General features: G+C 43.4%; 1 protein-coding gene across 2 annotated transcripts in view; it reads left to right on the forward strand.

Annotated features, from left to right (window-relative positions):
* Nucleotides 1-4756: 4756 nt before the first annotated feature.
* atp10a (ATPase phospholipid transporting 10A) overlaps nt 4757-21453 on the forward strand; it is a 45310-nt gene continuing 28613 nt past the window's right edge. For both annotated transcript variants that reach the window (XM_029121710.2, XM_029121711.2), the window contains exons 1-7: nt 4757-5488; nt 10421-10625; nt 11483-11568; nt 16210-16316; nt 17011-17142; nt 19727-19857; nt 20103-20355. In XM_029121710.2, coding sequence (XP_028977543.2) covers nt 5058-5488; nt 10421-10625; nt 11483-11568; nt 16210-16316; nt 17011-17142; nt 19727-19857; nt 20103-20355 — 1345 coding nt within the window. In that variant the 5' untranslated portion in view covers nt 4757-5057. The remainder of the gene's footprint in view (nt 5489-10420; nt 10626-11482; nt 11569-16209; nt 16317-17010; nt 17143-19726; nt 19858-20102; nt 20356-21453) is intronic.

Here is a 21453-nt window from a genome sequence, read left to right on the forward strand (position 1 = left end):
CAACTACTGTCAGAGAACTACTTTTCTCCTGCTCTCCTCCTCCTCTCCTCCTCCTCTCCTCCTCCTCTCCATCTCCATACTCCTCCTTCTCCTGCTGTCCTTTCCTTCTCTTTCTCATCTTCACTCTCTCCTCATCTTCCTCCTTTTCTATTTGGTATTTTTTCCAGATTGTTCCTGATATCTCTCCTCTGTGTGGAGCCCATCTATATGATTCAGAAGTCAAGACCAAAACGTTTTACACAGCTTTGTGATTCGTCCCATTAGAGCTGTTCACTTCGTAACATGAAAAACAGGCCTAAAAATGGCGGAAATGTCCTGGCTTGAACACTTTATGGGAGCTACGCCCACACAGTCCTGGCACTCACCGTCGGGTTCTGAATCTAAATGACTTGTCTGTCGCGCATCCCAATTCTTACCCTATTCCCTTCATAGTGCCCAACCTTTGGCCCATTAGGCTCTGGTTAAAAGTAGTGCACTTCAGTTGCTGTGGCTGGGATGCAGCCTATCTGATTATCTTTGCAAACTGCTGATTAACTCTGCATTGAACAAGACTGAGTGGAATAGCTCTGGACCAGTGAAAAACACTTTTGAAGTGGGTACAAAGACACACACACACACACACGCATATACACACAGGCACATAAACACTTTCAGTTTTACTGTTCTTGTGTGGACCCCAAAAAAATTTGCCAATAAAATGGTTTTGACCTAACCCTAACCCTGAAAAACTAACTTTAACCCTTCAGCTGACCCTAATTTTGTACCTTTTCTATAAACCTAACCCTTAAGCTTAAAGTAGCCTTTTCTCTCATGGAGAACGACGTAAGTGCCCCAAAGCACACACACACACACACACACACACATACACACACACACTGAGATTGCCATGGGAACAGTGAAGCACTGACTGCCTATGATACTGGCTGGAGTCTCATGCCCTCTGGTGTCTGTCTGCATGTCTGTCTGTTTGACTGTCTGGCTATTTGATGGTCTGTTTTACTGTCTGTTTAACTGTCTGTCTGTTTGTGTGTCGGTCTGTTTGAATTTCTGGCTGTTTCATTAGCTGTCTGTTTGGCATCTGTCTGTTTGACTTTCTGGCAGTTTGATGGTCTGTTTTACTGTCTGTTTAACTGTCTGTCTGTTTGTGTGTCAGTCTGTTTGAATGTCTGGCTGTTTCATTAGCTGTCTGTTTTGTTAGATGTCTGTTTGGCATTTGTCTGTTTGACTTTCTGGTTGGCTGTTAAACTGTCTGGCTGGCTATTTGACTTTGGGGCCGGCTGTTTGGCTGCTTTCTGATATCTCTCTGATTGTCAGTTTGACTGTTTGACTGGCTTGCTGGCCGGCTGTTTGACTGTCGGTATGTTTGATTTTCCAAGCCAAGCCATACATGTGAAGTGTCAGATGAGTTTGTTCTGGCTAAATGGAAAATGTACAATGTTTGGGGTACTCAGTGAGAGAAGTTGGGGATCACCGGACTAAAGAACATTCTGTCTTGGCGGCTTGGGTCAGTGGCAAATTTTCCAGGCCTTACTATGACATCTCCTAGCTGAGAGGTCCTGAATGACAGTGCGTTTGACCTCCCGTTGACCCCTGATGTAGAGGTCCTGGATGACAGGGAGTCGGACCCTGGGTTGACCCCTGTTATCAAGGTGCTGATTGGCAGGGAGTTTGGTCCCGATTCTTTGCACTATCCTCTGTAGTGAATTGAAATACTAAGCAAGTGCTCAAGAGGTTCTCTATGGTCTGTTTTTCCCAGTTTTTAAACCTCCTAAACAGGAAGAGGACCTTAACGTGCCCTTTTCCCAACCTCTCTATTTTGAAAGTGGCTGTACTCATCCCTCTGTGTCCTGTAGTGCACAATCAACCACTTTGTTTTGCGGACATTGAGAGATTGTTGTCACAGCACCCCACTGCCTTCTTCCCAATAGGTATCTCATCACCATCAGTGATCAGTCCTACCACTGAAGACGTCAGCAAACTGGATGATGTTGGATTCGTGCAGAACGTCACAGTCGTGGTTGGACAGGGAGGACAGAACAGGGGACTAAGCAGACTCACTGAGGGCCTCTTGTATTGAGGGTTTGTTGTTGCAAACCTCAACTGACTGGGGGCAGCCCGTCTGGAAGTGTAGCTTATTTCAACTGTGGAATCGTGCAAGTCATTCTGTGGAGATTCCAGTCATATCGTTGTAAATGTATAAAAGACTACATCACAAAGAAAATATTGTATGGGTTGTGCAAATACAGATTGTGCCGGCAAGGGAGGACTGCTGGCCGGCGTCGGCCTGGAAGGCTCTGGGCAGCCAGGCTTCGCTGGGTCAGGAGCGCTGCTGGGCTCCATCCCTCAGTCTCCTCCTCGATCCTCCGTGCAGGCTGCCCCATAGTTCCCCACCAAAAATAGTTTGGGGAGGCCTCCGGGTGGAGGGCCAAAATGAGCGGGGCAAGCTCGTTGAGGCACCTCTCCTGGTCCCCAAGTTTCCTCCTTAACTCCGCTGGGTCCTTTTGTTCTGGTTGGGTCATTCTGTCCATTTTTGTAAAGCAGGACGCAGGCAGGCAAAGACAGGAATCAGGCAGGCAAAGACAGGAATCAGGCAGGCAAGAAACACACAATGACCCAACAAAGGCTGAACAGAATTGGGGAGGCCAAATAAGGACAAATAAAAAGATGCATAGTGCTGTGCAAACATCACCAGCCTGAAATTTGAAATAAAGACATTTCATTATTTATATTTATTTGTAACAGAAAACAATATACAGAGAGACATTTGCACAGTACTGTTCATAGATAAATAGAAAGAGAGACTGATCTGGCTAAAATACAGGCTGATTGACCACTGGCTATAGAAAAATACATGACATGGAGACTCACAGGGAACATGTAGTCACAGCACTGATAGGTGGAGGCAGAGATGCACTTCCTTAATCATCATCCAATTCAATTCATTTCCAATTTTTTTTTACAACCAGAGGAAATATGTTAATTACTCATGGGCAAAAGCAATGGCTCAACTTGCAGCAAATTGTCTATGTGCATGCCATAGCCAGAGGCATTGAATCACTAAGTCTATATCAATGAGAAGCAACAACCCTTCTGTATGGCAGTGGCATTTTGACAAAGGTTTTTTGGTCCAGACTATTATCATCACAAGGCATTCAAGTATTCAGACATAATGTACACCAATACCTATTTGCTAATAGGTCTAAGTAAGCATGACAAGGAAAAACAAATAAAGACACGTTTTCGCTTGTCATTATGGTGTATTGTGCTAACACTGATAGCAAGAAATATATTTAATCCATTTTAAATTAGGTCTATAACACAGTTAAAGACTAAATGGGTCAAAAATACCTTCCCGGAGGAACAGAAATATATATATTTTTTCATGTAATATAATAATAATTTCAACTACACAACCCAGTATGGATGCTGCACCAATCAAAACACTGAATGTAGAAATGCAACAACTTGTAAGGATTAAATTATTATAAATTTTTTAAAAAGGAGACATGTACAGTGTACAGACACAGTGACCAAAGCTAGGGCGTAGAGAGAAGACGCCATGTTAAACATAAGCATAAAGTCTATACAACATAGTTCAGGTGTGGAGAATTATACTCCACTGTTTAATATACTGTATGAGATCATCAGAGGCATTTATTTAGAGTGCTGAGCAAAAGTCTTAGTTTTTGCTGAAAGGCAAAATAAAGCCATTTATTTGGGTAGTAGGAGATATCTGTGGCTCATCACAGGAAAGGCAGGGGCCCCTTCATCTGCAAAAGGACTGGCCAGCTGTTGGGTAAAAGGCACTGTTTGTGGAGGAGGGTAATTTCCCTGTGATGAATGAGGGACCAGTGTGTGCTGGACCTGAAAGCAGGCAGCAGGCTGGATCTGACCTTAGACTAAAGAGGCCAGGCCAGAGATAGCACTAATTCACTGTCCCCTTCTCTTGTCCTCATCCTCTCATCCTCTCCTCTCTGCTAATTTTCTCCTAACCTGCACTTCCTTCTCCTCTCACAGCCAATATAAAATAAGATATTCATTCATTATTCATTCAGTCATCATTTTATTGCCTGTCTCTCTCTCTCTTTCACTCTCTGCAGACACAGAAGCTGCAAATTCACTCTGAGTGGATTAGGCCTTATTCTATAATACTTGCTGGTTTCATTCGGTCAGCTACCAGACGGCCTCAGAAGCTCACTGGGATTGGGATTTTCAATTAGACTTCTTCTCAACTAATTAAAACTTTATATTAGTAAAGTTTAAATATTAGTCAAAAAAAATTTCATTGAACACGTTTCCCTTAATCAAAGGCTGGCGACTGCTTATTTTTCATGTTGCATTTTACAGGATGCACCAGACCCAACCTTGAAAAGCTACTGTGGAGCATTTGGTCTTCCTGTCAAAGACGACGAGAACATTAGGACTAACAAAACCAGAAATGTTTCAACATTTGACCTATAATCACATCGATTCGTTGGAGTATTTCAAGATGTCATAACGTGGTTGAACTTTTCAGTGTTTGTACTGAGAGTCAGCCTGACTCGCAGAAGGACAGCCTGAACTCAAATAAGACCGCGTCGGTCCGCGTGGCACTTCCATCCGAAAAAAATAGTACAAGGGAGGAGCGTGAACGCGTCAGTTTTCGTCAGAAGTGACGAGTTCCATTTCCTTTTACCAGCACCTCTCTTTTGCCGACGCTGCACACATCCGCTGATCTTTACAAGTGCGCCAATCGACTTCACAATTCAAAAGCGTCTACAAAGTCTATCCATGTCTTTTAGAAAGTAGAGATTGAGCGGTAAACGTTTTACTGGTCACAACTACATCATTGCCTTTCGAAGCATCTCCCAGCTGCAAATGGAAAAAGGTTGATACAATAAAAAACCTAAAGGGCAAAAGAGGGACAATCGACGAGATGTTTGTAAAGGAAATAGCGTGAAGAGATAGTGAAAAGTAACTGTCATGGTACAGGTATGGAGCACTATGATTACATAGGACTTTTATATGTTTGAAAAACGGGAAAGAAAACAAAAGTTTGTGAGAGTTATAGCAAAAGTATGGCGCGAGAGAAGACTACAGAAACCGAAGTGGTTAAAGGCTCCAAAGAAGCGAAAAGGCAGCGAAAGAAAACCAAAAAGGAATACAAAACACGAACTGTGCATTCTAACCTGTTATACTACCGAACCAAAGCAGAAGACAACCCGAATAGACACTATGCAGACAATAAGATTAAAACAACCAAGTACACACTGCTATCTTTTCTACCGAAGAATTTGTTCGAGCAGTTTCATAGGTTTGCCAACGTATACTTTGTTTTCATTGCGTTATTGAATTTTGTCCCAGTTTGTAATGCTTTCCAACCAGAACTGGCCCTGGCCCCAGTGGTGTTCATCTTGTCTGTCACCGCTATCAAAGACTTATGGGAGGATTATAGAAGACACCGATCCGATAAAGAAATCAATCACATGGATTGTTTGGTCTATAGCAGGTATTTATCATATGGATTATATTAAATGTCTTCAATAAGTAGCCGTTTTGGATTGCGAGGCTGCCAAACAGATGTCTAGATGGGGCTTTTTGCGGTACCAGTGTTTGTTTCAAACAGAACGGATACGGCTACCTACTGTTGTTGCAAGTTCCCACCCTGTGATTCAATACAACTGTATTTCTTTTTCGTTAACTTCATCGAAGTTGTCAGAACCACGGAAGTCTTCTTCATCATCCCTATAGGAACACTTTTCCTAACATGAATACCTTTTCTTTATTAACAAAAAACCCCAATGCTGTATCTACAACTTCACCCATGGTCTCTTGCGTACCGGGTTAGACTCTTTTGGGTAGCCTACTGGTGGTCGCTGCATTCCAGGCCTCGGGTTTGGAACCTTGTTCAGGGACAGCAGAGGCAGGGCCACGGGGTTGGAGTCAATGGCTGTTTGCAAAATGGACAACATCAAAATAATTTGCCTGCATTTCGTGCTTAGGCAACCCAAAAATTGCATGCTGGCTTTGACCACTTCAGGGCTGCATTCGGCTATAGATTATTTTTAGTCGGAGAACAGGCCATGGAATTAATTCCACAAGTTGGACTGTCATGGTTGACATTCCACCCACATTGACTTACTCATATGCATGGCCTATCAGAGTATATACTATGGCCATAAGTACTTAACCATTATAAACAAGACCAATATACTGTTATGTTAAAAGCTCCACCGCAATGCAACAGACCTAGGAAACATGGCTTAACGGAGAGGAACTGATGTATCTCCTTATGAACTTGGTGTCACAGGATGCAGTGTTCCAGTCTGGGTTAGGGCCTCGCTGTGGAAGGTGTTCTGCACTGTCAGGACACCCCACCTGGGCTCAGTGTGGTCCCAGTTACAAAATACATATATAGTAGAAGCATCTCTATAGAATTGTCAGTATGTAAACACTGTTCATGACCATTAATGGTTCCTTACAACGACACGGACCCCTGACATAGATGTGATCTGTTCCTTGTTGAGCCCCGTTCCCCAGGTAGGGTGCTGTCTGCGACCTGGGCCCGTGGTGATATCAGAACTTGATCCAAATTGAACTTTATTAAGCGGTACACTGCTTTCCATCAGAACCCTTATAGTAGTGCAATTTAATGGGAATAGGGTGTTCTTTTATACACTTTCTAATTCTGATACCCACCTCTAAGCACTCACTGGGAAGTTCATTTTTCAACCCTTGACTTCCCTGTGAGTTTTTGTACACTGATCTGTTCTCTAAGAGGTGGTACATATTTATTTTCCTGAGGCCTTGTGTGGAGAGCCTGTGTTTCGTAAAATGAAAAGCAGCTCTGTGGGTCGGGCTAGGCAAGGCTGGGCCATGCATAGGGCATGGTCCTCTGGAATCAAAGGGACTAGTGTTTCGGGCCTTTGCTAGTTAAGCTAGGCCTGGGCTGACGCTGTTCTCAAGGTTGGAGATAATTGGATTTTGCTGTGTGATTCCTGCCACTGTGGTGGTAAACATTGTGCAGAACTTCTCCCTGCGAGATGCAGGGTCCAGGGTGGTGCCGTGAAAACGCAGCGGGGTTAGGGTTTATTTAGGATGGGTTACTCTGCACAGATGAAGCAGTCCGGATTTGCTGTATTTTTGTGGTCTTTTGTAACTACCATACATTGTTTTTAGTCCTGGACTAAGCTTAGTATAGAAAAAAGACCTAGTAACCTGGTCTGGGAAAATGCCCTAAAAGAACGGATTCATGAAAAATACCTGTAAAGTTGGTCCGAGATATCAGCCTATGAAGTTGGTCTGAGATATAAGCCTTTACGTTTGGCTCATGGTACATTTGCATGCATGCATACATACATACATACATACATACATGTATTTAACATTGAATAAGTGTCAGCTAAAATCCCTTAAAAGATAGTTATTTACAGTAGTCACTGCATACATTTTCATATGTTGTCTTACTGCTCCTTAGGTTATTTTCTGGATGTAATGTTTGCGAATTGTAGTCCGGGTGGAGGTTCTGAGCTATAGTCCTGTGTCAGTGTGACGATGAATGTGGTGGTCTGTGGGTGGAGGTGTTGGGTTAATGTTGCGGTCTGTGGGTGGAGGTGTTGGGTTAATGTTGCGGTCTGTGGGTGGAGGTGTTGGGTTAATGTTGCGGTCTGTGGGTGGAGGTGTTGGGTTAATGTTGCGGTCTGTGGGTGGAGGTGTTGGGTTAATGTTGCGGTCTGTGGGTGGAGGTGTTGGGTTAATGTTGCGGTCTGTGGAGGTGTTGGGTTTGGACCAATGTCAGTGTGCAATGTGTCAGTACCACGACTACACACACACACACACTGAACATGAGTGTGTGTGTGTGTGTGTGTGAAGGCATTAGTGATGGCATTAGCTAAGTGGCTATCTTTTGCAAGAAATATATGGAGTTATTTCTCACCTTAAATCCCTAACCTAGAACTCACCTACTGCTGATAAGGAGGACCATTATTCACTAGGACTGTTTCCTTCAAGTTTGCTGTATATCCACAGGGGTGTAGTATTTATACTGGAAAGAAGTCTGGAATTATATGATAATATTTACAAAGGGTGGGCTGGACGGGAGGGGGGTGTGGGGCGCTGGGGGCAGTGAGGGGGGGTGCACACTTGGGCAGTGTACAGTCAGGTACAGATAGATGCTTCACTCCTCTTTCCTGCTGGCTCTATTTCTCTGTGTAGGTTTAGTGGGTTTGGTTGTGTGACTTAACTTGCTACATGTGACAAAACTAGAATTTTGAATTGACGGTCCCAGCTTCACTGACTGCTGACACTCACATCAAATTCTTTTCTTTCACTTACTTCGTTGACAAACCATTTATCTTTCATACATTTTGTGTGACAGTAAAAGGAATTATAGAAATATAATTTTTACAGCGTTTTTAAGCTGGTCACTGATAGGGGAAGAGAAGCAATCCACTCTCACAGGGAAGACTTAACATAGTAATTAACTGAATAGTTGTTGCTACAATTTCAATAGGAGCAGAGTAAATTCTGCGTAGTGCCCTTTAAGCAAGTAGAATTTAAACAATAAATAGTAAATGAAAGACAGGATTTTACACAAGGAAATAGACAGTGTACACAGTTCCATGAATGGAAATAACAAGTGATAAAAGACAGACTGATATGAATTGCACTAACTTGGCTGTTTACAGTAAATGAGTTGGAGTGCAGGCTCACAGGGCCATCTGGGTTCATGGATGTACAGGTGGGGGAATCGGAGGAACATGAATAAACAGGAGCACACACATCTGTTTCTGCCTGTCTCTCTGCGCGCGTTGTAATAACGTTATTACAAGTTGTAATAGTTAATAAATGTCCAGACCCAGTCCGGGTCAGAAGCATGACCACATGGACAAGGACAGAGACAGGTGGCGGGGGGGGTCGGCTCAGCAGAGTGGCCAGGACCACCTTATGTGAAAAATAAAACTGAAAATCATGTTGAATTTGTTTGTACAGTGCCTTCAGAATGATCGTCCGCCTTAAAGATGAGCAAGAAATGTTATGGAAAAATAAACAATTCTTAACCAAGCAATAAAAATGATTGGCACCTCTGCATTTAGTACTTTGTGCACCCTCCCCTTGCCAAGAGAACATGCACTGATGCATCCAGATGCTTCAGAGTCCTGCTGACGTCTCCACCCGCCCCGCAGTTTGGGGTTTTTGATCAGAACGCTTGAGTCTGTGGTTCTTGTGTGGATCTGGAGGAATGCTCTCGATTATTGTCCTGCTGGCAGATCCACTGATAACCCTGTTTTGGCCGAGACCAAAAGATCAAAGATCTTGCTCTAAAATCTCCTGGTTCTTGACTGAGTTAATTGGGCCGTGTGTCTCGACAAGGTTCCCTGGGCCTTTCGAAACATTAACAGGCCCAGGACATCACCCCGGGCCAGTCTGTGCTGCCCTAAGCAACATCCCAATGGCACTGCCAGAATTCCACCAACCTCAGGTCACTGTGACAACTGGACCACGAGGCAGAGAGCGTTGACCCACTCTGGGCACCTCTCCAGCATTTGGTTGGAGACGGTTGGTTTTGTGAAAGAGAATCTTCCTGTTCCAATAGTGTCTGCTTTGACTGTGGTCTAAACATCACACCCCTTCTAGACTCAGCAGTCTTACTACTAAAAGGTTTTATATGTGTCTGGGCAAACAAATGTTTTCTGCTAATACTGTACGGTATGGAATACAAGGCCTGACAATCGATTATATATCAAAATTATGGTTTGTTTAGAATTAAATATTTCATGGAGATATCAGGAAGTCAAATGTATATTCTGGATTCTGAAGTGTGACACTTATACTCCGAAAGCATTTATAAGATATATTCTTAAGTAATTGTTGTAGGTCATTAAATGGATGGAGCAGTCACTGAACATACAACAGGGTGAGGTAATGTTCTTAAATAACCAGTTAAAAACCTGCCTGCACTCAGCCTTTTATGAAATGAGTGACTGGTGTGTAAGAAAGATTCAGCACTACACAAGGTCCTGTTCTGTCTGTGAGAATACAGAATGCTACTGTATGTCCAAATGATTTGAGAATGGGGTCGTGTTTGTGTAGTCTAGCTCAAGAATGGGCTAGAATGATGTGTCACTTTACCCCACACCTCCCAAATACCGGACAGGTTTATGTTGGCTGTAAATAGAACAGAGGGTATTTGTTCTAGTTTTAATTCATTGCTTGGAGTAATATCAAGTGACTTTTAGATTTTTTTCTTCTAACCGGGATGAGTACTCGCCACCTTAAAATGCAGCTCTAACCGGCACACTAACCTACCTGTTTAACTCCAATGATTTCACAGTTCCGGAAGCTACCGCTGCTTGCTTAATATATTTTCACGTCCCTGTTCCTCCCATTAGGACGGACGAGCAGCATGAATAACTGCTCTCTTCTCCCTGTGAACATCTAGGCCAGAGCGCCAGTATTTGGAGCGCTTCTGGAAGGAGGTGCGCGTCGGGGACTTCATTCGGCTGCGCTGCAATGAGATCCTGCCTGCCGATGTTCTGCTGCTCAGCTCCAGCGATCCGGACCGGCTGGTCCACATCGAGACTGCGACCCTGGATGGGGAGACGAACCTCAAGCAAAGACAAGTGGTGCGCAGCTTTCTGGACCTGGTAAGATGTACAGTCAGTCAGTCAGTCAGTCTGACAGGTGGTCTGCAGATTTTACAGACTGGACAGGAAGTCTATCAGTAAGGGCAGACACTAGTCTCTGTGGACTACATTCCGGTTGCTGTCTCTCTGTTGTCTCTCTTTCTCTGTCTGTTTGTCCCCTGTGGGGCCGGGCCCTTCGCGGCTGTGGGGCCGGGCCTGTCTATTCCCTCCATTATGTAGGAACCGGGTGCCATTTGGGACCTCGAAACCAGACCGTTGACGCCAACTGTTCAACCTGTCCAAACCTTTGACCTTGAACCGAAGGGTACGCCGATGTGTCATGAAGACTCCAGAACCTTCTGATGCGTTAGTCAGTGTTTACTGGCATTCCACAGCGCTTCTCACTACACTGGCACCAGGTCTGCCGTTTGTTCTGCCTTTGTCACCTACGTGACATGAATGCTTTGGTCCGCTCGTAATGATTGTTGAGTCCAGTTTTATCAAAGTCATTAATATCCTTACCTCTAATTGGCCAGGGTTTGATCTCAATGCATTTCTGTGACAGAGTGCTGATCTTGGACCAGTTTTGCCTCCTGTTTCATGATGAGTAAGATTTTACGGATGGACGTTCTGTCCTGCTACTAGGTCAGCACTGCTATGCTGAGACGCTCTGTTATTAAAGGCCTGGTCCTCCTCCGCATTTGTCTGGTCCTCGCTGCTCTGTCTATTTTCCTTTTTCTCCTCTCTACCTTTGTCTCTCTCCTTCAATCCGATGAGTTTTAGTGATTTATAGATGGACTGTGTTAATATCAGTGATTGTGTAGTTGTTAATAAAGCACTGACTGTGTGGTCTCATTTAAACGTCTCTTTCTCTGCAGGATTGTGAATTTGACCCGTCCAAATACCGCAGCGTCATAGAATGTGAGAAGCCAAACAACGATCTGGCCCGTTTCCGTGGTTACATGTGAGTACACCTTCATTTCTACATAATCATGATAAATCTTCAGCCACTTTAAGAGTCATCATCTCCGAAACATAATTTTAACATGATCTACTCCGTTCCAAATCACAATGTCTGCTTTCCGATACATAATCGCTCATGTGAATCCTAAGTCACTGAGCTGTAATTGGTCATCATGAGCTACAGATGGTAATTCCTTCATACTGCTCTTTCTGTGTGCTGGTGTTGGTTAAAAGCCCATTCAGACCTGGATTATAACTAACTGGATGAATGCGTGTTCCGTACAATATGTGTGGCTCAAATGACACCCTATTCCCCATATAGTGCAGTTAATGTGCATCAAGGCCCATTGGGCTTAAAATTAGTTCATTTTAAAGGAAATAGGTTGCATTTTGGCACCAAGCCCCTGGGATTAAATAAGTTTCTCACTATTAAACACATTAGCATTGTTCCCATGACGTGATTCCGCCCCGTTGCAATGTCTAATTACACCACCAAACCATTTGCCAGCATATTTGCGGAGTCTATCAGCCTGTTTTTGTATTATTCTTTTGACTTTTCATTTCACTTTTGAATCTGTATCAGAGTCTGTTTTCCACCAGCTGCCCAGTTAGTCTGATGCATAGTATGAATCCAGTTCATGAAGACCTACAACATTTAATGAGAAGATTTGGATTAAGTTTCTGTAAAAGCTGTGGGAAGCAGACATAGTCTTATTGATGAAATTTATTTGGATCAATACCAAGAGTGATGTATCTTTTAAGAGTTGGGTTATGGTTTTGTGAGAGCAGACTACAGAAATAGCTGGAAACATTAAAGAAAATATGGAAATGTTCTTAATTTTTCTTGTTTTGGTTGACCATGTTAAATATTTTTAGTTGTTCTTGTTTTGGTTAACTGTTTTTAATGTTTTAGATTTTTCTTGTGGTTTGACCGTGTTGAATGTTCTTAAGAGAACAGAATGGCATGTTCTGAGTTTTTCAGTGATTAAATTCCTTCTGCAGACCATTTTGTTAGCTTTGTAAGAATATTATCTTCACTAGAAGGCCATCATTAAACTGGCTACACACAGAGAGGCACAAGCCACAGACTGGGTTTGTATCCCTGAAATTTACTTGCCAGATATTGGAGACGAAAAACAGGGGTGACCAATGTCTTTGTTCTGTTGATCTGACACTAGCTGCTATCCTGTGGTGTCTGATCCTTGTGTGATTTTTGGACAGTTTGCGGTGGAAAGTTATCAGTGGATTAGGGTGAATGACCTGTTGGGGACCGCTGCGATAAGAATTTTCTCTTTAGCCGTTTCTATAACCCCAAATAATGATATTTCAAAACAAGGTGTTTGGACCCTGCATCCTGATGGATTAATAGCAGACAGTTATTAATCACAGACATCCACATTCTGCAGGTAAGGCTTGTTAAGAGTTTAATCTGAATCAGTGTTCATCCACTGTGTCAGCCCGGCAGGAATCATCCAACCCCTCTTCCCTGAACCCCAGCGTGCGGGCCTGTACAGTGTTCCTCGTTCCCCAGCGTGCGGGCCTGTACAGTGTTCCTCGTGCCCCAGTGTGCGGGCCTGTGCAGTGTTCCTCGTTCCCCAGCGTGCGGGCCTGTACAGTGTTCCTCGTGCCCCAGTGTGCGGGCCTGTACAGTGTTCCTCGTGCCCCAGCGTGCGGGCCTGTGCAGTGTTCCTCGTGCCCCAGCGTGCGGGCCTGTACAGTGTTCCTCGTGTTGCTAGGCTACCATTTGGTTTGCAACTGTCATCTGTCTGAATACCCTGCTGTTTGACTCTTTTGCCTATACAAGATGGAGATGCTGTTTGACTCTTTTGCCTGTACAAGATGCAGATGCTGTTTGACTCTTTTGCCTGTACAAGATGCAGATGCTGTTTTACTCTTTCGCCTGTACAAGATGCAGATGCTGTTTGTCTTGGGATCGTCATTCACGCCGTGCCATATGAACCAGACTGGACCGTTAATCTGATCATGGCAGATTATTTTATCAGGATCATTATTTTATACAAAGAAATTACTTTAAAACTAGAAAGGCGCTAGCTTGAATTAAAATTAGACTTACCTTAGGAATAGTCCGTTCTTGACATGTCCTCATGACTGACCTACAACCCCCCCCCCCCCCCCCCCCCCCCCTTGTCTCAGATGCTCCCTCTGAGTTTGGTCACACTGTTGATAATCCCATTCAGGCTCTCATTGGCGAACCTCCTCCCTTGGTTTGCTACTCGTTGTAATTGTCACTTTGAACATGATAGCTCTTCTGGGGCCGGAACACACTATCACCACATCTTTTAAATGAATAGAAGTAAAACACTGGGATTGGGATAAATATGAGCGTCTGTGACCAGAGTAAAATGATCATAAGAGTTTGCAACATGAAACAACTCTTTTTGTATCCAGGCTACTATAATCTAAACATTTGGAGAGCGATCAGCTGAAGATATTGCTAATAAGAATCGTTGGGACGTCCTATCTCTGACATAACCACTTTGTAGTTAAGGTTAGGATATAGCTGGGGTTTAGAGTAGTGATTAGGGCTGGGTCATATCAACAATAATCAGTATTGTGATAATTGGACCTAATTACCTTTAACAATATATATTGCAAAAACTTTGTGTTAAAAAAGGCTGAGTACAGTTGTGCCATATTCCAATGCATTTTAGAGATTCTGCTAACTGAGTGTAATTAACATTAAGAAGTAACTTGATAACAATTTGTATTGTTATTGAGATTATTGGGTTCACATATCGTAATACTGATTTCTGTTGATATTGCCCAGTCCTAGTAAGGATGTCCCAGTGATCCCAATCTGCACTGACTGGTGGAGTGTCTGTGAAGAGTGTCTCTATAGAGGAGCAGTCAGTGTAGTCTGTACCGTCAGCTCTATAGAGGAGCGGTCGGTGGAGTCTGTACCGTCAGCTCTATAGAGGAGCGTTCAGTGGAGTCTGTACCGTCAGCTCTATAGAGGAGTGGTCGGTGGAGTCTGTACCATCAGCTCTATAGAGGAGTGGTCGGTGGAGTCTGTACCGTCAGCTCTATAGAGGAGCGTTCAGTGGAGTCTGTACCGTCAGCTCTATAGAGGAGTGGTCGGGGGAGTCTGCACCATCAGCTCTATAGAGGAGCGGTCGGTGGAGTCTGTACCATCAGCTCTATAGAGGAGCGGTCGGTGGAGTCTGTACCGTCAGCTCTATAGAGGAGTGGTCAGTGGAGTCTGTACCGTCAGCTCTATAGAGGAGCGGTCAGTGGAGTCTGTACTGTCACCTCTATAGAGGAGCGGTCAGTGGAGTCTGTCCGGTCAGCTCTATAGAGGAGCGGTCAGTGAAGTCTGTACCGTCAGCTCTATAGAGGAGTGGTCAGTGGAGTCTGTACCGTCAGCTCTATAGAGGAGCGGTCAGTGGAGTCTGTACCGTCAGCTCTATAGAGGAGCGGTCAGTGGAGTCTGTACCGTCAGCTCTATAGAGGAGCGGTCAGTGGAGTCTGTACCGTCAGCTCTATAGAGGAGTGGTCAGTGGAGTCTGTATAGACAGGATGTTCTGTCCAGGCGTGTCACCCTGAGGGTCAGTACAGCCAGCGCCAGTCACCTGACCAGGAACCACATGTTCCTTATATTATGGGATGGGGTTTCGGTTGCCGGGCTGCAGTGGAGGCGGGTGGAGGGGGACGCCTTGGCATGATCGTTGAGAAGAGCGGCCCAACCCTTCCACTGTTTACAGCTCCACCCGCAACCCAGCTGCCCTCTGTAAACACACTCACCGTGACCTCGCACCGCTCCCCACCAGAGGCCCAGAAGGCACTCTGTTCCCGTTTGGGGTTGGTAGGGCTCAATACTCCGTATACACCGGTCAGTGGTCTGTAAGCGCTTTGGTCAGTAGTAAGTGTTCAGTACAGCTCTTGTCAGTTAATAGTCAGTACATTTCAGTGAGTAGGGGTCTGGTCAGTAGGGACTTAGTCAGTTGTTACTGTGACTCAGGTCAGTAGGGTCTGGTCAGTGGTGACACAGATTCTCCTGCTCTTAATGTCCTGTATGTCTCCCCCAGGTGATGGCTGCTGATGAGCTTTTAAATGTTACATAGTAGTGGGTGTTGGACTCTGGTCGAAGTGGGATCTGGGATGTGAAGCTTGGGCGTGAAGTGGATGTTCTAGTAGGATCTAGAATGGGAAGATTTGGTATAAAGTGCTGAAGAGCTGGATGATTTTTTGGCCTGAGGCCATTAGGGTCTTATTAGGTTAGTTGTCCTTTATTATTTTTAGAGTGCTGAGATAAGAGGGCCCTCTGAGGAATACCCACAATGCATTGCAGTGTCATGATCGATTGCGATTTTCAGTACAGCAGAAACACACACATCCTTCTCTTATTCCATAATTAAGAATTTATGTTGGTTTAGTATATCTACTAGGGCTTTTGTTTTTCACTGTGACGTACAGTTATGTGAGTGATCCCCTCAAACACTGAAACATACCAGAGACACACAGATCAGCTGCAGTCTCAGCGTAGCTTCAGAGGAATGTTGCCTGGCTTTTGTCCTGTCGGTGGCTTTGCTGATACTCCAGGTGCCTGTCATCCTTCTATACCACGACTCCTCCAACCGTGTCACAACTGTTTGATGCTCTGCAACTGTTTCCCGTACCACAGAACCCATTCCAGTGGGAGGAGAGACGGCCTGTACAAAGACAACCTACTGCTCAGGGGATGTACCATCCGCAACACAGAGGAGTGTGTGGGTATAGTCATCTACGCAGGTAGGCCCAAGTCTCTCTCCCTCGCTCTCTCTCACACTCTCACACTCTCACTCTCTCTCACATACCGTAGAGGAGTGTGTGGGGACCTAAGCAGGTAAACACCCTGTCAGACTCTTTCCTTGGTTCATAACAAATATAAAGAAGAAAACACAGCCCATGTTCAGGAGATCATGTATGAAAACACAGCCCATGTTCCAGAGATCATGTATGAAAACACAGCCCATGTTCCAGAGATCATGTATGAAAACACAGCCCATGTTCCGGAGATCATGTATGAAAACACAGCCCATGTTCCGGAGATCATGTATGAAAACACAGCCCATGTTCCGGAGATCATGTATGAAAACACAGCCCATGTTCCGGAGATCATGTATGAAAACACAGCCCATGTTCCGGAGATCATGTATGAAAACACAGCCCATGTTCCGGAGATCATGTATGAAAACACAGCCCATGTTCCGGAGATCATGTATGAAAACACAGCCCATGTTCCGGAGATCATGTATGAAAACACAGCCCATGTTCCGGAGATCATGTATGAAAACACAGCCCATGTTCCGGAGATCATGTATGAAAACACAGCCCATGTTCCGGAGATCATGTATGAAAACAGCCAATGTGTTCAAGAGGTCCTTTGTGTTAACAGCCTGTGTGTTCCTGAGATCATGTATGTAACAGCCCATGTGTTGTGTAGGTCACGAGACTAAAGCCATGCTGAACAACAACGGCCCTCGTTACAAGCGCAGTAAACTGGAGAGGCAGATGAATGTGGATGTGGGATGGTGTGTCATCATTCTGCTAGTCATGTGCCTGTTCTCGGCTATAGGTACGTATCACAACATAGTATTACATGGCTATAGGTACGTATCACAACATAGTATTACATGGCTATAGGTATGTATCACAACATAGTATTACATGGCTATAGGTATGTATCACAACATAGTATTACATGGCTATAGGTATGTATCACAACATAGTATTACATGGCTATAGGTACGTATCACAACATAGTATTATATGGCTATATGTATATACAAGTAAAGCGTAGTATTTAACGTTTATTGGTATATATAATGTAGTATTAGATGGTTATAGGTATATATAACGTAGTATTAGATGGTTATAGGTATATATAACGTGGTATTAGATGGTTATAGGTATATATAACGTGGTATTAGATGGTTATAGGTATATATAACAGTATGAGATGGTTATAGGTATATATAACATTGTATGAGATGGTTATAGGTATGTATAACATTGTATGAGATGGTTATAGGTATATATAACAGTATGAGATGGTTATAGGTATACATAACAGTATGAGATGGTTATAGGTATATATAACAGTATTAGATGGTTATAGGTATATATAACAGTATTAGATGGTTATAGGTATATATAACATTGTATGAGATGGTTATAGGTATATATAACAGTATTAGATGGTTATAGGTATATATAACAGTATTAGATGGTTATAGGTATATATAACAGTATTAGATGGTTATAGGTATATATAACAGTATTAGATGGTTATAGGTATATATAACATTGTATGAGATGGTTATAGGTATATATAACAGTATTAGATGGTTATAGGTATGTATAACATTGTATTAGATGTAGAGCATCCTATAGCGGCGTTCCTCTACATTTCTTCACTAACCCAAACAGTACAGGAGTTTGCTGGGGCCCTGACAAATATGTGGCCAGCTATCACCAACATTAACCGGTTACCAAAAAAAACTAAATATGTGTAATTCCGGTGGGGGGGGCGGGGGTCATCTCCCCCTCAATATTACAGACAGGTCAACGTGACCCCGCTGGAAAAGGCTGTAGAACTGTCTGTATACATCGTTAGTTTTACTCCGGGATGCAGGTGCTTCAGCTAACTGTTTCATCATGATCTGGTATTTACATGATCTGGTATTTACAGGAGAAAGTAGATTTGAACACTTGAAACAGATATGTGCTTGTCACAACGGTACAGATGTAGTCCTGCTATTTACTCTGGAAATCTGCAGCTGTTGTTATTGGTCAGACTATCCAGGTTAGATAAAGGAAAGGTCTGGCAAACGGTTTCGAACTGATGTGGTTGTCTTATTCCAATTGATCGTTTGCGCACTAATCTACTGTGTATGAACATAACTGGTACAGTACCACAGAACCTGTCAGAATTGAGCAATAGTTTTGGTGTTTTGATTTTGGTTTTGCAGATGATTTGGACAAATCACTGTTTTGCAGGTGATAGTATAATTAGAATTTCATGGTACAGGCAGTCAGAGCGATCGGCAGTCAGAGCAACAGGCAGACAAGCCTATTCTAGCATTTTTCCATCTCGTCTCAACACACAGGGCATTAGAACTGATTCCAGCTGCTGACCAATTACATGAGACTATAGTTCTGGTTTTGAGGACTTAAGCCGTGGAGATTGTGACATTTGAACAGTTGATGGATAGGCTCTTATCTAAACATTAGACTGCAATGTCTTGTTTCTTGTTCTTATCCCAGCAGATAACTGTATGGATATCTGTGGTTAAATAAATACAATGGAATACATGAAACATTTGTTTATCTAGTGTTTAGAAAAAAAAGATGAACGTCGTACTTCCAGTTAGTTGACCTGTTATTTCTCGGCTTTTGATTGTAGGTATTTCAGGTAGGATGGTAGTCACCTAGTCAGTGCAAACTGACCTTCCAATTTACAAGTGAGAAAACACATTTCACATTTATCCACTGTTATCCACAGACTTACAGTAGTGAATGCAGAACTTTATGTTGTTATGGCTGTTTGCCACCACCATGATGCACCACAGTAACACTATTCAGTGGACAGGGGAGCATGTCAGCACCACCTCACCTGGCCTCAGGGTTCATTCTCCTGCCGTTGGAGCACCATTGTCCTGCAGTACGCAGGGGGAAAATGCTAACGTTAGCCAATGCCACTGATAATTCAAGCATTGTGATAATTAAAGCATCATGATTGTAGTGATCTCCACCTTCAAGCATTGTGATAATTCAAGCATTGTGATTGTAGTGATCTCCACCTTCAAGCATTGTGATAATTCAAGCATCGTGATTGTAGTGATCTACACCTTCAAGCATTGTGATAATTCAAGCATCGTGATTGTAGTGATCTACACCTTCAAGAATTGTGACAATTCAAGCATTGTGATTGTAGTGATCTCCACGTTAGTAAAAAATACTGAACTCATTGCACTCCCGTGTAACAAACTACAGTAGTGAAGTTTCCAACTGTTAGGTCACAGACGTACGCTGTGTATCTTCTAGCCATGACCCACAGGCTGTGGATGTACAGCGGGGAGAGTAAGTATTGAAAATGTTTTATGACAATATTGTTGACGTGTTGAATCCGTACCTCTCCCACTGTATGTTACCTCCAGGCCATGGTCTGTGGATGTATCAGTATGGAGAAAAGAGGCCTGTATTTGACGTCCTGAGTCCTGAAGGAACTCACATGTCACCTGTCCTGTCAGCCATCTATCTATTCCTCACAATGATCATCGTCTTTCAGGTACCTCTCTCACTTTGTCTTTCTTTTTGTCTTTCTCCCTCTTTTTTTCCTCTTTCTTTTTCTTTTTGTCTCTTCCTTGCCTCCCTTTCCTTTCTACTTCCTTTCGTCTCGTTCTCTGTCATCTGTTCTGTCAAGGCTGTAGGGTTATCATTTCTCATTTACTGTAGATGTTGGTCCTCGAAGCTGTTTCACCATGCCGTCTCACCCCACCCTGTCTGTCTGTCTGCCCGCCTGTCTGTCTCTAGGTCCTGATCCCCATCTCTCTGTTCGTGTCGATAGAGATTGTGAAGATCTGCCAGGTGTATTTCATCCATCAGGATCTGGAACTGTATGACGAGGAGACCGACTCCCATCTGCAGTGTCGAGCGCTGAACATCACAGAGGACTTGGGCCAGATGCAGTACATCTTCTCTGACAAGACAGGAACTCTCACTGAGAACAAGATGGTGTTCAGACGGTGTACCGTGGCTGGGGTGGAGTATTCCCACGATGCCAATGGTAAGTTCAAGCTGTAATGCTGGGTTGGGGGCGGTTTTCTCAGCCAGTGACGCACTTTGTTTATATATCAAAATAGGACTGTCATCCACCATTATCTAAGAAGGAATCAACAAACAAAATGTGCCTTTTGAATGTGCAATGACGTAATTATTTTAGAATTATTTATAATAAGACTACAGTTGGGTTCAAAAGGATGGTGTTGTAGAATCTTCAGAGATATTATTTATGTAGAACCTGCAGATAGAAATGCATTATGTACAAACCCGATTCCAAAAAAGTTGGGACACTGTACAATTGTGAACAAAAACAGAATGCAATGATGTGGAAGTTTCAAATTTCAATATTTTATTCAGAACACAACATAGATGACATATCAAATGTTTAAACTGAGAATATTTATCACTTTAAGGGAAAATAAGTTGATTTTAAATATCATGTCATCAACACATCTCAAAAAAGTTGGGACAAGGCCATGTTTACCACTGTGTGGCATACCCTCTTCTTTTTATAACAGACTGCAAATGTCTGGGGACTGAGGAGACAAGTTGCTCAAGTTTATGAGTAGGAATGTTGTCCCATTCTTGTCTAATACAGGCTTCTAGTTGCTCAACTGTCTTAGGTCTTCTTTGTCGCACCTTCCTCTTTATGATGCGCCAAATGTTTTCTATGGGTGAAAGATTTGGACTGCAGGCTGGCCATTTCAGTACCCGGATCCTTCTTCTATGCAGCCATGACATTGTAATTGATGCAATATGTGGTCTGGCATTGTCATGTTGGAAAATGCAAGGTCTTCCCTGAAAGAGACGACGTCTGGATGGGAGCATATGTTGTTCTAGAACTTGGATATAACTGTCAGCATTGATGGTGCCGTTCCAGATGTGTAGGCTGCCCATGCCACACGCACTCATGCAACCCCATACCATCAGAGATGCAGGCTTCTGAACTGAGCGCTGATAACAACTTGGGTTGTCCTTCTCGTCCCAGTTTTCCAAAATGAATTTCAAATTTTGATTCGTCTGACCACAGAACACTTTTCCACTTTGCCACAATCCATTTTAAATGATCCTTGGCCCAGAGAAAACACCTGCACTTCTGGAT

The sequence above is a fragment of the Esox lucius genome, chromosome 8 (genome assembly GCF_011004845.1).
Source record: "Esox lucius isolate fEsoLuc1 chromosome 8, fEsoLuc1.pri, whole genome shotgun sequence".
NCBI lineage: Eukaryota > Metazoa > Chordata > Actinopteri > Esociformes > Esocidae > Esox > Esox lucius.